Source organism: Schistocerca serialis, chromosome 4 (genome assembly GCF_023864345.2).
Source record: "Schistocerca serialis cubense isolate TAMUIC-IGC-003099 chromosome 4, iqSchSeri2.2, whole genome shotgun sequence".
Taxonomy (NCBI): domain Eukaryota; kingdom Metazoa; phylum Arthropoda; class Insecta; order Orthoptera; family Acrididae; genus Schistocerca; species Schistocerca serialis.
The window spans coordinates 647167927-647184110 of NC_064641.1; the positions used below are offsets into that span (position 1 = coordinate 647167927).

A 16184-nucleotide genomic window follows, 5' to 3' on the forward strand; every position below is an offset into this window, starting at 1 on the left:
TAGTGGACCCCTTTTTGAACTAAAGTAAGTGCTTTTAAGTCCTTGTGCAGACCATTTTTGTTCCTGGTATTGTATGTGTGAACTGAGCTGTTTGTTGGAAAAAGAGATATGTTATTTAGGACAAATTTCATTAAGGAGTAAATATACTGAGAGGCAGCAGTTAGTATACCCAGTTCTTTGAAGAGGTTTCTACAGGGCGTCCGTGAATTTACTACACAAAAAATACGTATCACACGCTTTTGGACTCTGAAAACTTTTGTTTGACTTGAAGAGTTACCCCAAAATATTATACCATATGACATTATGAAACGAAAGTAGGCAAAGTATGCAAGCTTTTTCATTTTTATGTCGCCTCTGTCAGCTAACACTCGGATTGCAAATACAGATTTGTTAAGGCGTTTCTGCAGTTCAGTGGTGTGCTCCTCCCAACTGAATTTATTATCAAGTTGTAATCCCAGGAGTTTAAGACTGTCAACCACTTCTATCTGCTCTTCTTCATATTTTGTGCATATGCTGGATGGAAACCTCTTACAGGTTCTGAATTGCATATAGTGAGTCTTTTCGAAGTTTAATGTCAGTGAGTTGGCTTTAAACCATTTATTAATATCCATGAAAATATCGTTTGCAGATCTTTGTAGAACTATACTCGACATACTATTTATTGCAATACTTGAGTCATCTGCAAACAAAACGAACTCTGCTTCTGGCAGTGTAACTGATGAGAGATCATTAATGTACACAAGAAAAAGCAATGGCCCTAAGATGGATCCTTGTGGTACACCACATGTTATTTCTTCCCATTCTGATGATGATTGATGACTTAATTCACTAGTCCCTTGCACTGACATCCTTTGTTTTCTGTTAGCGAGGTATGACTTGAACCATTTTGCAGCACTGCCCGTGACACCATAGAATTCTAATTTATTTAAAAGGATGTTGTGGTTCACACAATCAAATGCCTTTGACAAATCACAGAAAATACCTGCTGCTTGTAATTTGTTATTTAATGAATTAAGTACATTTTCAATGTAGGTGTAAATAGCCTTCTCGGTATCACAACCCTTCAGAAATCCAAACTGTGTTCTTGATAAAATGTTATTTGTGGTCAGATGGTTGAGAAGCTGCCTGTACATTCTTCTTCCTCTTCAGTAGCTCTACAGCCCTTGGTGAGCCTTGGCTTCTTCAACAATCTTCCTCCACACTTCTCGGTTATTTGCTGCTCTTTTCCACCCCTGGACTCCCATATTGCTGATATCCATTATTACCTCATCGATCCATCTTCTTCTAGGTCTCCCTTTTCGCCTAACTGAATGGATCATATCTTTCATCATTTTCTTTCGAATTCTATCCTCTGCCATTCTCTCCAAGTGTCCTAGCCATCGTATTCGCTGTGATTTCACAAATTTTACTATGTCCCTGCCTTGTATTAACTCTTGTAATTCGGCATTGTAGCGTATTCTCCAGCCTTCTTCCTCCCTTATTGGCCCATAGATTTTGCGTAGTATTTCCCGCTCAATGCTTCTTAGAGCATTTTTATCGTGTTCTGTCAACGTCCATACCTCTGAGCCGTATGTGATAACTGGGCGGACTAGGGAATTATATATTAGCAGTTTAGTTTTTCTTGTAACAAGGCTATTTTTGAAAAGCTGCATATTTGCAAAGTAAGCTCTGTTTCCTGCTTGTATTCTTTCCCTTATAGCCTTTCCAATACTGTTATCATTTGTTATTAGGGCTCCCAAATAGTTAAAAGAGGACACTCCATTGAAGCATTTCCCATTGATGTTTAGGTTTTTAGGGGTTCTTCTGGCCTCAGATCGTGACATTACCATATATTTTGTTTTGTTTTCATTTACTATGAGGCCAATTTTTAAGGCTTCTGTTTCCATTGCCCAGTATGTTTCTAGGAGTGTATTGGTATTTCTTCCTACTATAGCAATGTCATCAGCGTATGCACATATCTGGCTAGTTTTCATAAATATGGTGCCTCTTTTGTTGATTTTATTTACTGCACTATGCAGGGCTATGTTGAATAGGACAGTGGAGAGACTATCCCCTTGCTTCACACCTTTGTTAAAGTCAAAGCTATCACTTGTTTTGCTAAGGACCTTTACTTTTGCTGTTGTCTCTGTCATTGTCATTCTGATTAGTCTTATTAATTTAGCACATATACCAACTTCTTTCAGTACTCTGTATAGTTCTTGCCGATTGATGCTGTCAAAGGCTTGTTTGAAATCGATGAATAAGAAATGCAGATCTATATCATATTCATAGAACTTTTCCATCATTTGGCTTATCACAAATATCTGATCAGTTGTTCCTCTGCCTGGTCGAAAGCCACACTGATATTCCCCTAGTATGCCTTCTGCACACTTCTGTATCCTTTCGTTTAATATACTTGTGAAGATCTTATAAGCTGTACTTAGGAGTGTTACACCTCTATAGTTTTCACATGCTGTTCTGTCCCCTTTCTTATAAATGGGGACTATTATTCCAATTTTCCAATTATCTGGCATAGTTTCTGTTTCCCATATATCTGATATTAGTGTGTGCAGTTCCTTTATTACAGCCTCACCACCAGTTTTTATTAATTCAGCAATTATGCTGTCTTCCCCAGGGGCTCGATTGTTTTTTGACTTGTGCACAGCCTGGGAGACCTCTTGTAGTGTTGGCTTTCTTGCCTCACTGGTTTCATTGTCTACTTCCAGCTCCACTCTTCCCTCCTGTGCAGCTGTCTCTTCATCTTCTAGGCTGGTGCTTAGTGTATCTTTGAAATACTCTGCCCATCTTCCCACTATCTGTTCTTCCTCCCTTATCATTTTCCCATCTTTACTGGAACAGGCCGTTGTTTTTGGTTGGAATCTATTCTTCATTTTGCCTATGGCATGATAGAACTTTCTTATTTCACTCTGTTCCTTTAGTTCTTCTAGTTCTTGAAATTTCTTCTTATTCCACTCTCTTTTCTTTCTGTTGCACAGTCTGTTAGCTCTTCTCCTTAATTCTCTATATTGTTCCACATTATTTCTGGTTTCTCTCTGTAGCACTTTTGTTCTTGCCCTGTTCTTTTCCTCTATTGCTGACCTGCAATCTTCATCAAACCACTCCTGGGTTCTTCTGTTCCTTCTTATGCCTATTATTTCCTCTGCAGCATCCTTAATGGCTTTTTCAAACCTGTTCCACCTTTCATCTACTCCTACTGTGGTCTCTTCATTGCTCAACTTTCTGCTTAGTGTTATTTGGTATTTTTTTTACTTCATCAGCGATGTTCAGTTTGTCTGTATTCCATTTCATCATCTTTCCCATTCTGTTGCCCTTTGTTAGTGACAGTTTCTCTCTCAAGACTGATTTTATCAAAAAGTGGTCTGAATCACAGTTTGGTCCTCTGCAGCTCCGTACATCCGTAACTGACGTGGAGTGGCGTGCAATCACTAAAATATGGTCAATCTGAGTGACTACTCCATTGGCTGCAGACTTCCAAGTACCCAGATGGATCCTTTTATGTGGAAAGCAGGTACTTTTAATAATCATATTATTCCTTGCTGCGAATTGGCATAGTAAGTCTCCATTCTCATTGTTTTCTTCATGTAGTGAATATTTTCCAGAAACTCCATACGGATGTTCATTCCTCCCTATTTTTGCATTAAAATCTCCTATTACTAGCATCAGGTCATATTTAGGTACTGCACAGCATACTTTTTCCAAGTCTTCGTAGAACTGTTCTTTAATTATATCCTCTTTTTCCTCTGTTGGTGCATGTGCATTAACTATTGATATATTCCTAAATTTACCTTTTAGTCTGAGTCTGCACATCCTTTCATTTATAGGCTCAAATTCTAGAAGGCTTTTCCTAACTTCCCTAGTTATTATAAACCCTGTTCCAAGTTGGCCTGTTCTTTCTTCTGGTCCACTATATACCAATGGGTACTCAGGTTTATCTATCTGCCCATTCCCCTGCCATCTTATATTATAAACCCTGTTCCAAGTTGGCCTGTTCTTTCTTCTGGTCCACTATATACCAATGGGTACTCAGGTTTATCTATCTGCCCATTCCCCTGCCATCTTATTTCCTGTAGCCCTACAATATCATACTTGAATTTTAAAATTTCATTGGCTATTTCTTTCATTTTTCCAGGCTGAAGCATTGTTCTCACATTCCACGATGCTACTGTTAGATCCTTTATCCATTTCCTTTGCTGGGGTCGTGATACATGCTTTCCATCCAGTTTCCGAGGCTTCTGTTGAATTTCCGTAATATTCTGTACATTACTGTACATTACATATTCTGTACATTACTTTTTCTAAATTTTTTGAGAATGCTGACAAAAGTGAAATCGGTCTGTAGTTTGATGGTATCTCTTTATCCCCTTTCTTGAATAGAGGCTTAACATCTGCGTATTTTAGCCAGTCAGGAAATGTCCCAGTTATAATTGATTGGTTACACAAGTAACTTAGAATTGTACTAAACTCATAAGAACATGCCTTAATTAACTTTGTTGATATTTCATCGTAACCACTAGAATGCTTTGTTTTTAAAGATTTTATTATGGAAGTTATTTCTTTTGGTGAAGAGAGTCACATATTCATGTACCTGAAGCTATGCTGAGGCTATTTGTAAAGGCTACTGATTCTGACAATCCCATTCTATCAGACGGGGAGAGGTTCGGCTCCACCGCCTCGCCGACTAAGCGCCTCACGTAATTAATGGAAGCCCCGTTTTTAGTGGTAGCCTATAGATCCGCGCCATGCAGCACAGGGCACAGTTCTTACTCGAGTTTGCTATTATTAACACGCAGTCAGATTCGGCACGGCGAAAAGGAGGTGTGACGAATCTTGCATCAGTCTCGGATTTGTTGATTCTAAAGTGGGCGAAGCGCATGCTACCGCTGACAATTTAATAAAACCATCTTGGCAGACATAACACAATACATGTTCGCTGAATAATCTGGAAAGCAACTTTCTGTAGCGCAGCTTTCAGACCACTATTTTGCGTCGAATCAACCGCCTCGCACGCTGTATCACACAATAACTACTTGGTTGCCTTCAGCACAACAATCAGCTTCCAAATGAATGAGTCAGCTGGTGTTTCAGATTGGCCTTCTTGCTGATACAAGGGATGTTCAATAATTAATACAACACATACATTTCTCGACCAATTTTGGCTGAAAAAATGCGTCATTTGTTGTGGGACACCGTGGAATATTCCCTCTTCAGTACCTATAGTTTAATGAAGTTCCGATAGGTGGCAGCGCTATACGTAGCTTTCATAATGGCTTCTGTTGCAGAGGTACGTTCCAAGCAGACAGCTCTCATTTTCTTTTGGCGGAAAACCAGAGCAAAGCAGATGTTCATAGGCGCTTGCAGAAAGACTACGGGGACCTGGCAGTGAACAAAAGCACGGAGAGTCGTTGAGCGAGGTGTCTGTCACCATCGCAACAAAGTCGTGCAAACCAGTCTCCCCCGTGCCAGCCGGTCGCACACAGCTGTGACTCCTGCAGTGTTGGAACGTGCACGCACTCTTATTCGAGGTGATCGTCGGATCACAAACACCTCGTTGCACAACTGGACGTCTCTGTTAGTAGTGATGACATACTCGCCACCAGCCGGCTTACTCAAACGTGTATGCCGGCTGAGCTACTCGCCACCTAACAGAAAAAAAAGAACAACAAAGGACCATCTGTGCAGAATTACTTGCATGATACGAAGCTGATCGTGACAAGTTTTGGTCGAACATCGTCACAGACAGTGAAACATGGGTTCATCACTTCGAAACGAAAACAAAACGGCAGTCCATGGAGTGGCGCCATACCAACTCTCCTTCGAAGAAAAAATTTAAAGCTGCGCCCTCAGCCTGTAAAGTCATGACGGTGGTTTTGGGATTAAAAAATGGTTCAAATGGCTCTGAGGTCATCAGTCCCCTAGAACTTAGAACTACTAAAACCTAACCAACCTAAGGACATAACACACATCCATGCCCGAGGCAGGATTCGAACCTGCGACCGTAGCGGTCGCGCGTTTCCAGACTGAAGCGCCTAGAACCGCTCGGTCACAACGGCCGGCTGGTCTTTGGGACTCTGAAGGGGTTATTTTGTTTGAGATCCTGCTTCATGGTACAACAATTAACTCTGAAGTGTATTGTGCTAACCTAAGGAAATTGAAGAAACGACTTCAGCGTGTTCGTTGCCACAAAAATACAAAGGAACTTTTCCTTCTCCATGACAACGCAAGGCCTCATAAAAGTCTGCACACCCGAGAGGAGCTCACAAAACTTCGTTGGACTGTTCTTCCTCATCCACCCTACAACCTGGATCTCGCACCTTCCGACTTCCATCTGTTTGGCCCAATGATAGAAACATTTCTTGGATGCAGCAAAACTTTGGCTCCTGTGTCGACTAGTAAAGTAGTACCATGCAGCCATACAGGGCCTCCCACTAAGATGACGTAAGACCGTCGCGTTGAACGGAGATATGTTGAAAAATAGGGTTTTGAAGCCAAAAGTATGGGGAATAATATGGCGTGGTGCAATCTTGAATACAACCAATCTGCTTTCAGAAAAAATCCTTTGTATTAGTTTCTGAACGCCCCTTGTAATTGTACGATATCCATATAAAACATCCAGGCGAAGATTTGCATATGTGCACATTGTCGTCAATTAACACCACCAGAAAAGAAATTTCTAACACGATTAACAATTTTTTTGCAATCAGTCATCTCGAATGGAATGATTGTATCGATATTTGTACAGAAATGACCAAGGCAATGACAGGTAAAACGGTAGATGCAAACAAAAAGTAAAGCGCCAAACTGTAGTTACAGCCATTGTATCACGCACAAACAAGCACTACCGGTAAAGAAGACGCTGCCAAATCCACAACTGGTTGTTGATGGATCAATAACAATAATCAACTGCATTAAATCACGCCCTCTTCTGTGCCGATATTTTTCAATGTTGCGTGAAGATTATGGTAGCAGACATAACACCGGGGTTAGATGGTTATCTCGGGGTAAGATCTTAAGAAGAGTATTCGAACTAAGGGCTGAATTACGAAGTTTAATGACTGACATTTCTTCTAAATTTAAAGAGCTTTAGTTATGGGACTTGGCTGTTCAGACTAGCTTTCTGGCAGATCTATTTGGAAAAATTAATGAATTAAACCTGTCCTTACAAGTAAAACAGGCACCAGTTTTCAGCTAATGACAAAATAACCTCCTCTAAAAAAAGATCGATTTTTTGGATTGTCTGTAATGGCAAGAGGGAACTAGAAAGCTTTCGAACACTGAATGTCTTCCGTGGTGAGACAGCAGATTTCCTCATGTGGGATTATGTTAAACACAATGTGTGTATATCTCGCCTGTACGCGACCTTGGCGATCTACACGGAAAAATTGTGGATGCAGTAGCCTCCATCACTCCAGACATGCTTGTGCGCACGTGGATTGAGGCAGCGTATTGTGTAGACATTTTACGGGTTACAAAAGGTGCCCATGTAGAAGTGTATTAATTTTTTATACTAAATTTTTTATGCCACAGCTTTTTTTATAAGTGCATTTGGAAATCAGCGAGGTTTAATGTGGAAACTTAACGTATTCACATCATTCGAGATCGTTACAATGTAGACCTTGCGGAGCTCAACAATTCCTACATGGGCGTGTGCGTTCACTAATATCAATCAAAATCAACAACGATGTTATTGGCGCTCTCTTTTACGTTACGGTGACCCTGCTGATAGTGGATCGGATTTTTTCTTTCTACCATTAGTAATTTCGTGTGGCTCAACGATTTGCTACAAGTCTTTCGATTACACGGTACTTCGGCGGACTTGTTTGTCCCCAATCTGCCACAGTAATCCTACTGGGACAAAAGGGGGCCCATAGTTTACCGTAGTATTCGAATCACACATCGTTTGTGGCTAATTGTCACATCATTGAGAGGTGAAATACTACGTGGTCCGACCGGGATTCTGTCCTGCAGCCTTTCAGCTTCCAGTTGTTCGCTGTATCACTTGTCCACCAAACCTCGACTTCTTGCTATTGACATGTTTGATCTCTGACTGTACAGTTTTTCCCAGATTTCACCAAGTTCCCATTCTTCCCAATTTCAGCAGAAAGTTTAAATGCACTCACGTTAGGGCTTACATAACATTTCTTACGTGTGTATATGCAGACAGAAGCGACAAGTGAAAATTCATACCAAGTCTGAGATTCGAACCTGGGTCTCCCACTCTCTAGGCAGATGCGCTAACCACTACATAACCCTGGCACAATGGCTTTGCACAACATTCCCAGCACAATTCCCTCCTCAATCCAAATTCCCACTCACGCCTCAACCCACTTTGTGCTCCCATAAACTCGAACAGCATTGCAGAAGCTCTCTAACTGTATTCAATAGCATCTGAGCATCAAACGAAATGAGAGATCATACCTGAAACCCAGGCATCGGTGCGAGACAAGATGGTTCCAAATACCATTTTAACTCTCAGGCATCTGTGGGTGTATATGCAGAGTGAAGCAATAAACGAAAATTTGTAACAATGCCGGGGTTCGAATCCGGGTCTCCTGCTAACTAGGCAGATGGGCTAACTATTACGTTACCCAGGGACAGTGGCTTTGCACAACTTCAAAGACAGCACTCCTCCCTCCTCAATCCGAATTTCCATTATGCCAAATGGGCTGAGGCGTATATTGGAATTCAGACTGAGGAGGAGCCATGCTATCTGCGCAGTTGTGCAAAGCCACTGGCCCTGGGTAACGTAATAGTTAGCCCATCTGCCTAGCGAGCAGAAAGCCCGGATTTGAATCCCAACCTTGGTACAAATTTTCATTCGTCGCTTCACTCTGTATGTATACATCGTACATGTTTGACTCTTAGAATGGTCTCTCGTGACATACACTGTAGTTTCATTTGATTACATTTTTCTCTCGTTTCCTTCGTGGTCCGATATTACAACGGGGTTATTTGGCGTCATTTGAACGAAGAGAAGGGAAATTTCATCTGTAGTTGTGTGTTTGGAATTCTGAGTAAATGAAATTATACAGGGTGTTACAAAAGGTACGGCCAAACTTTCAGGAAACATTCCTCACACACAAATAAAGAAAAGATGTTATGTGGACATGTGTCCGGAAACGCTTAATTTGCATGTTAGAGCTCATTTTAGTTTCGTCAGTATGTACTGTACTTCTTCGATTCACCGCCAGTTGGCCCAATTGAAGGAAGGTAATGTTGACTTCGGTGCTTGTGTTGACATGCGACTCATTGCTCTACAGTACTAGCATCAAACACATCAGTGCGTAGCATCAACAGGTTAGTGTTCATCACGAACGTGGTTTTGCAGTCAGTGCAATGTGCAATGTTTACAAATGCGGAGTTGGCAGATGCCCATTTGATGTATGGATTAGTACGGGGCAATAGCCGTGGCGCGGTACGTTTGTATCGAGACAGATTTCCAGAACGAAGGTGTCCCGACAGGAAGACGTTCGAAGCAATTGATCGGCGTCTTAGGGAGCACGGAACATTCCAGCCTATGGCTCGCGACTGGGGAAGACCTAGAACGCCAAGGACACCTGCAATGGACGAGGCAATTCTTCGTGCAGTTGACGATAACCCTAATGTCAGCGTCAGAGAAGTTGCTGCTGTACAAGGTAACGTTGACTACGTTACTGTATGGACAGTCCTACGGGTGAACCAGTTGTTTCCGTACCATGTACAGCGTGTGCAGGCACTATCAGCAGCTGATTGGCTTCCACGGGTACACTTCTGCGATTGGTTCATCCAACAATGTGTCAATCCTCATTTCAGTGCAAATGTTCTCTTTACGGATGAGGCTTCATTCCAGCGTGATCAAATTGTAAATTTTCACAATCAACATGTGTGGGCTGACGAGAATCCGCACGCAATTGTGCGATCACGTCATCAACACAGATTTTCTGTGAACATTTGGGCAGGCATTGTTGGTGATGTCTTGATTGGGCCCCATTTTCTTCCACCTACGATCAATGGAGCACGTTATCATCATTTCATACGGGGTACTCTACCTGTGCTGCTAGAACATGTGCCTTTACAAGTACGACACAACACGTGGTCCATGCACGATGGAGCTCCTGCACATTTCATTCGAAGTGTTTGTACGCTTCTCAACAACAGATTCGGTGACCGATGGATTGGTAGAGGCGGACCAATTCCATGGCCTCCACGCTCTCCTGACCTCAACCCTCTTGACTTTCATTTATGGGGGCATTTGAAAGCTCTTGTCTACGCAACCCCGGTACCAAATGTAGAGACTCTTCGTGCTCGTATTGTGGGCGGCTGTGATACAATACGCCATGCTTCAGGGCTGCATCAGCGCATCAGGGATTCCATGCGACGGAGGGTGGATGCATGTATCCTCGCTAACGGAGGACATTTTGAACATTTCCTGTAACAAAGTGTTTGAAGTCACGCTGGTACGTTTTGTTGCTGTGTGTTTCCATTCCATGATTAATGTGATTTGAAGAGAAGTAATAAAATGAGCTCTAACATGGAAAGTAAGCGTTTCCGGACAGATGTCCACATAACATATTTTCTTTCTTTGTGTGTGAGGAATGTTCCCTGAAAGTTTGTAACACCCTGTATACAGGGCGTTCCACGTGCTACCCGGGAGCCAGAGAAAGCGGGCCCCGATTACCTCAGGACACACTGTTTGACAGTAGCGCACCTGTTGTAGTCGAGGATAAAATGCAATTTTTTTTTTGTGATGAGGCACGGCTGCATTTAGGGAGGTACCTCGACTCACAGAGCAATCGTCGCTGAAGTTCTACAAATAGTCATCAGTTACAGTAATGAGCCTCTAAATGATGTGGAAACGGAAGTGCGGTGTGCAATTAGTGCAACAAGATTTATTGCACCAATCTTTTCTCACCACGTCATAACATCTGATAGGTATATGAAGAAAATACCAAAATATTTTTTCAGAAAACTAGCAACTATCGAAAAGATCTCTGTGTATTTCATGCAGGACATTCATTGCAGACGCACACATCGCCACTTCGCCTGTCGCAGTGCAGGAGATATTTTAATCCTATCCATCTTGCAGAGATAGCAATGGCCAGCTGCATTAGCAATGTCTGAATCCTTCGGTCGATGCTTCGTACGTGCCAGTCTGAAGTGCTAGAAGGCACAATGGTTTTTTTCCCTACACCTTTCCAAGCCTAGTTAAACGCCTGAAACGGATACGCCCTATGCAACACTGTCCGTGAGCGCCATGCGGTGATCGGGATCTGCCTGTAGCTGTATCTCATCTGCATCTACATGATTACTCTGCTATTCGCGATAAAGTGCCTGGCAGAGGGTTCAATGAACCACCTTCAAGCTGTCTCTCTACCGTTCCACTCTCGAACGGCACGCGGGAAAAACGAGCGTTTTTCTGCGGGAGCCTTGATTTCTCTTATTTTATCGTGATTATCATTTCTACCTATGTAGGTGGGTGCCAACAGAATGTTTTCGGATCGGAGGAGAAAACAGATGATTGAAATGTCATAAGAAGATCCCATTGCAACGAAAAACGCCTTTATTTTAATGATCGCCATTCCAATTCACGTATATGTCTATGGCACTATCTCCCCTGTTTCGCGATAATACAAAACGAGATGCTCTTCTTTGAACTTTTTCGATGTCATCCATTAGCCCCACCTGATACGGAGCCCACGCCGCACAGCAATACTCCAGAATAGGGCGGACAAGTGTAGTGTAAGCGCTGTAATAGATCTGTTGGACATTCTGAGCGTTCTTCCAGTGATACGCAGTCTTTGGTTTGCTCTACCCACAACATTATCTGTGTGATCGTTCCAATTTAGGTTATTTGCAATTGTAATCCCTAAGTATTTAGTTGAATTCACAGCCTTCAGTTTTGTGTGTCTTATCACGTAATGGAAATTTAGCGGATTTCTTTTAGTACTCAAGTGAATAACTTCGCACTTTTCTTTATTCAGGGTCAACTGCCACTTTTCGCGCCATACAGATATCTTACCTAGATCATTTTGCAATTCGTTTTGGTCATCTGGTGACTTTACAGGACGGTAAATGACAGCATCATCTCAAACAATCTAAGACAGCTACCCAGGTTGTCTCCTACGTCGGTAATATAGATCACGAACATCGGAGAGCCTACAACACTTCCTCGCGGAACGCCGGAATTACTTCTGTTTTACTCGATGACTTTCATCTACATCTACACCTACATTTATACTTTTCGTCTATTACTACGAATTATGACCTTTCTGACAGGAAATCATGAAACCAGTCATACAACTGAGGCGATATTCCATAGGCATGTAGTTTGATTAGAAGACGCTTGTGAGGAACGGTGTCAGAAGCCTTCCGGAAACCTAAAAATATGGAATCAATTTGACATCCCCTGTCGATAGCACTCATTACTTCATGAGTGTAAAGAGCTAGTTGTGTTTCACAATAACGATATTTTCTGAATCTGTGCTATGTGTCAATAAATCGTTTTCTTCGAGGTACTTCATAATGTTCGAACACAGTATATGTTCCAAAACCCTACTGCTAATCGACGTTAGTGTTATGGGCTTCTAATTTAGCGTCGGCCGGTGTGGCCGTGCGTTTCTAGGCACTTCAGTCTGTGACCGCTACGGTCGCAGGTTCGAATCCTGCCTCGGGCATGGATGTGTGTGATTTCCTTAGGTTAGTTAGGTTTAAGTAGTTCTAGGGGACTGATGACCACAGATGTTAAGTCCCATAGTGCTCAGAGCTATTTTTGAACCTCTAATTTAGCGGATTACTGCCACTCCCCTTTTTGGGTGTTGGTGTGACTTGAGCAATTTTCCAGTCTTTAGGTATGGATCTTTCTGTGAGCGAGCGATTATATTTAATTGCTAAATATGGAGCTATTGTATGAGCATACTCTGAAACGAACCTGACTGGTATAGAATCTAGACCGGGGGCCTTGCCTTTGTTAAGTGATTTAAGCTGCTTTGCTACACTTGTATGTTTTTCATCTTGGCAGTTGTTCTTGATTGGATTTCAGGAATATTTGCTTCGTCTTCTTTGGTGCAGGAGTTTCGGAAAACCGTGTTTCATAACTGTCATCAGTGACTTCTCCGTTGTTATCGCGCATTAAAGGTATTGATTGCGTCTTGCCACTGGTGTGCTTTATGTATGACCCGAATCTCTTTGGATTTTCTGCCAGATTCCGAGACGGAGTTTCGTTGTGGAAATTATTAAAAGCATCTCGCATTGAAGCACGCTCTATATTTCAAATTTCTTCAAAAATTTGCCAATCTGGGGGATTTTGCGTTCTTTTAAATTTGGCATGCTTTTTTCGTTGCATCTGCAATAGCGACCTGACACGTTTTGTGTACCATGGGGGATCAGTATGATCATTTATTACTTTATGTGGTACCGGTATATATCTCTCAATTGCCGTCGACACTATCTCTCTGAAATCATTCCACATCTTTTCTACGCTTACATGATCAGATCGGAAGGAGTGAAGACTGTCTCTTAAAAAGGCGTTAAGAACATTTTTATCACCTTTTTTTTTTAAATAGATGTGCTTTGCGTTTCTTTTTGATGGTTGTAGGTGTTACAGTGTTCAGCCTAGCAGCAACTGCCTTGTGGTCGCTAATCCCTGTATTCGTCACGATACTTCCAATTTGTCCAGGATTATTTGTTGCTAGGAGGTCAAGTATGCTTTCGCAACTATTTAAGCTTCGAGTGGGCTCATGAACTAATTATTCAAAATAATTTTCTGAGAAAGCTTTCAGTACATTTTCGGATGACGTTTTATGCCTGCTGCCGGCTTGAAACATATAATTTTTGCAGCATATCGAGGGTAGATTGAATTCATCACTGACTATAATTGTGTGAGTGGGGTATCTATTTGTATTGAGATTCAAGTTTTCTTTGAACTGTTCAGCAACCATTGGCTATCCCGCACAACATCGGAGATGATGTTTATGTCGTAAGTGAAACATATTTTTAATGCTCTTTCCTCATCTCGTTGTGTCCTTCCTGTGTTTATTTTGTCAAAAATTCAAAAGAACACTTGACGCAACAGGGTGGCCGAATATTAGAGAGGGGCACTTGAAATAATTCTACCGTTTCTACTTTTGCAATGTTGCAGTGTTTTAGTGGCTGCTATGGCAATTCAGTAACAGCACTTTTGTTTCTTGTCGACAGGTTTGCTGTGAAGATAAACTGAAGCGAATAGTGGAACGCGCTCTTCCGTTTAACACACATGGATTCAGCTACACCTACAAATTTGAGGGTCGCGTGTTGGACTTCAACAAGACCCTGCACGACAATGGTATTCCTGATGAGAGAGATCGCTACCTCAGTGTGGGATTGGACGAAAACTACTTTATTCCAGCGCTTGCAATGTATTTCAATGACGACCTAACTGTAGCATGAATTATGAGCAGCATCTGCTGTAAATTGTCTGTAACGTCTCTAACTTGGCAATTTTATATGTATTTTTTTTTATATATACTATCTCCAACCAGATGTACTCAGTATACATCCTTAACACTTCTAATGATGCAGTGTTATTTTTCTTCGGACTACAGAAACACACTGTCCAGAACGAAAATCTTGGAAAAGGCGAAGCTAGTAGTCTGTTTGCTTGTCTTGAGTATGTATGGGAAGTAATTGAAGTACGGTGAAAGCCCGAGTGGGCGATGAGATGTCGCACATCCACGTCTCGTCACAGAACATAGAGTAGGGGCTTGCCTCTTTGTAAATCACAAACGACATCGTCAATAATTACGGTTATAGTGTGCACCGGATCATCGAGACTGGGCCATGGATCAATGGAAACGTGTCACCTGGACAGCTGAATCACATTTCTTGTTACAAAGTATCGGGTACAACGTCATTCAGGTGAGCGGCTGCTCGAAGCATGCACCGCGCCACAGATGCAGCCAGTGGTGGCAACAACAAGCTATGGAGGATATTCACCTGGCCTTCCGTGGGTCTTGCGGTAGAAGCCGAAGGCACCAGCTGTGGACTACGAACGATCTGAATCCCTTTATGCTTGACCAACTTAACCCCCACTGCTAGGCTCGCGTAGTCTGTATGGTCTGCACAGAACTTTTTGTTTTTGTTTTTCTTTAAGCGAATTTTTCTGCACAGATTTTTTGTTTTTGTTTTTCTTTAAGCGAATTTTTATGTTGTTCATAGCTTGTAACATCTCCTGAACTTTTCACTCTAATTAAGGTCATAGAAGCACAATCTTTTCCGAATGTACTTCTGACCAAACGTTCTTGTTAATCGTGCCTTTTGCGTTCTTGTGATGATATTTCCATAGAAACCATCATCCTCTAATATATATTTCTTTGTATTGAGAAGTGGAATATCAGTTTTCGTAGGTTTAGTTTTAAAGTTTTTCTAATATAACGAAATATTTTCTTAAAATTTTTTATCTCCTAGTTCACCCCTTTAGGGGTTGGATTTCCAAAAACAATTAAACACGTCATTTCCGAGATGGTAAATACCGATTTTCAAACATTTAGCTTTAAAATACTTTCACAACAAAACTATTTGTAGAGCCTTGTATTGTAAGGAAGAAAGGGAGAGGATGTTGTTATGGGTGGCCGGTATCTTTTTTCTACAACACAAATGCACGCATGGATTAATACGGTTCCTTATTTAAATGAACCTTATCTTCAATAGAGTCCATGTGCTGAGGTACAAGCTCATCAGTAACAGTCCTTTTGCAGACTATATCAGTAATCTTGCTATTACAAACTTTAGTCTCACTATAGACAAAAAAATGGTTCAAATGGCTCTGAGCACTATGGGACTTAACATCTGAGGTCATCAGTCCCCTAGAACTTAGAACTACTTAAACCTAACTAACCTAAGGACATCACACACATCCACACCCGAAGCAGCATTCGGACCTGCGACCATAGCAGTCGCGCGGTTCCGCACTGAAGCGCCTAGGACCGCTCAGCAGTATAAGGTGAGCATCCCCTCCCAATCAATTTCAAGTTTCTATCCTTAGCGTTTCGGCCTGACGGAAATTTTGCAAGGTTGCGTTTATTTTGCCACACAATAGTATAAACAGGTGATAGTGAAGTACAAACAATGTAAAGAATACAGAATGTAATCAACTGCAACATTCATAAAGGTAGACAAAAATTTTCTTCGTTTCTTTTTCAACTTAACGTATTTGAACATACATTCCGACAACT

General features: G+C 41.7%; 1 protein-coding gene across 1 annotated transcript in view; it reads left to right on the forward strand.

Moving 5' to 3' along the window:
• LOC126474658 (cytochrome b5 domain-containing protein 1) overlaps positions 1-14400 on the forward strand; it is a 40115-nt gene extending 25715 nt beyond the window's left edge. The window contains exon 3 of the mRNA XM_050102136.1: positions 14170-14400. Within this exon, the coding sequence (XP_049958093.1) occupies positions 14170-14400 (231 nt within the window). The remainder of the gene's footprint in view (positions 1-14169) is intronic.
• Positions 14401-16184: the final 1784 nt, after the last annotated feature.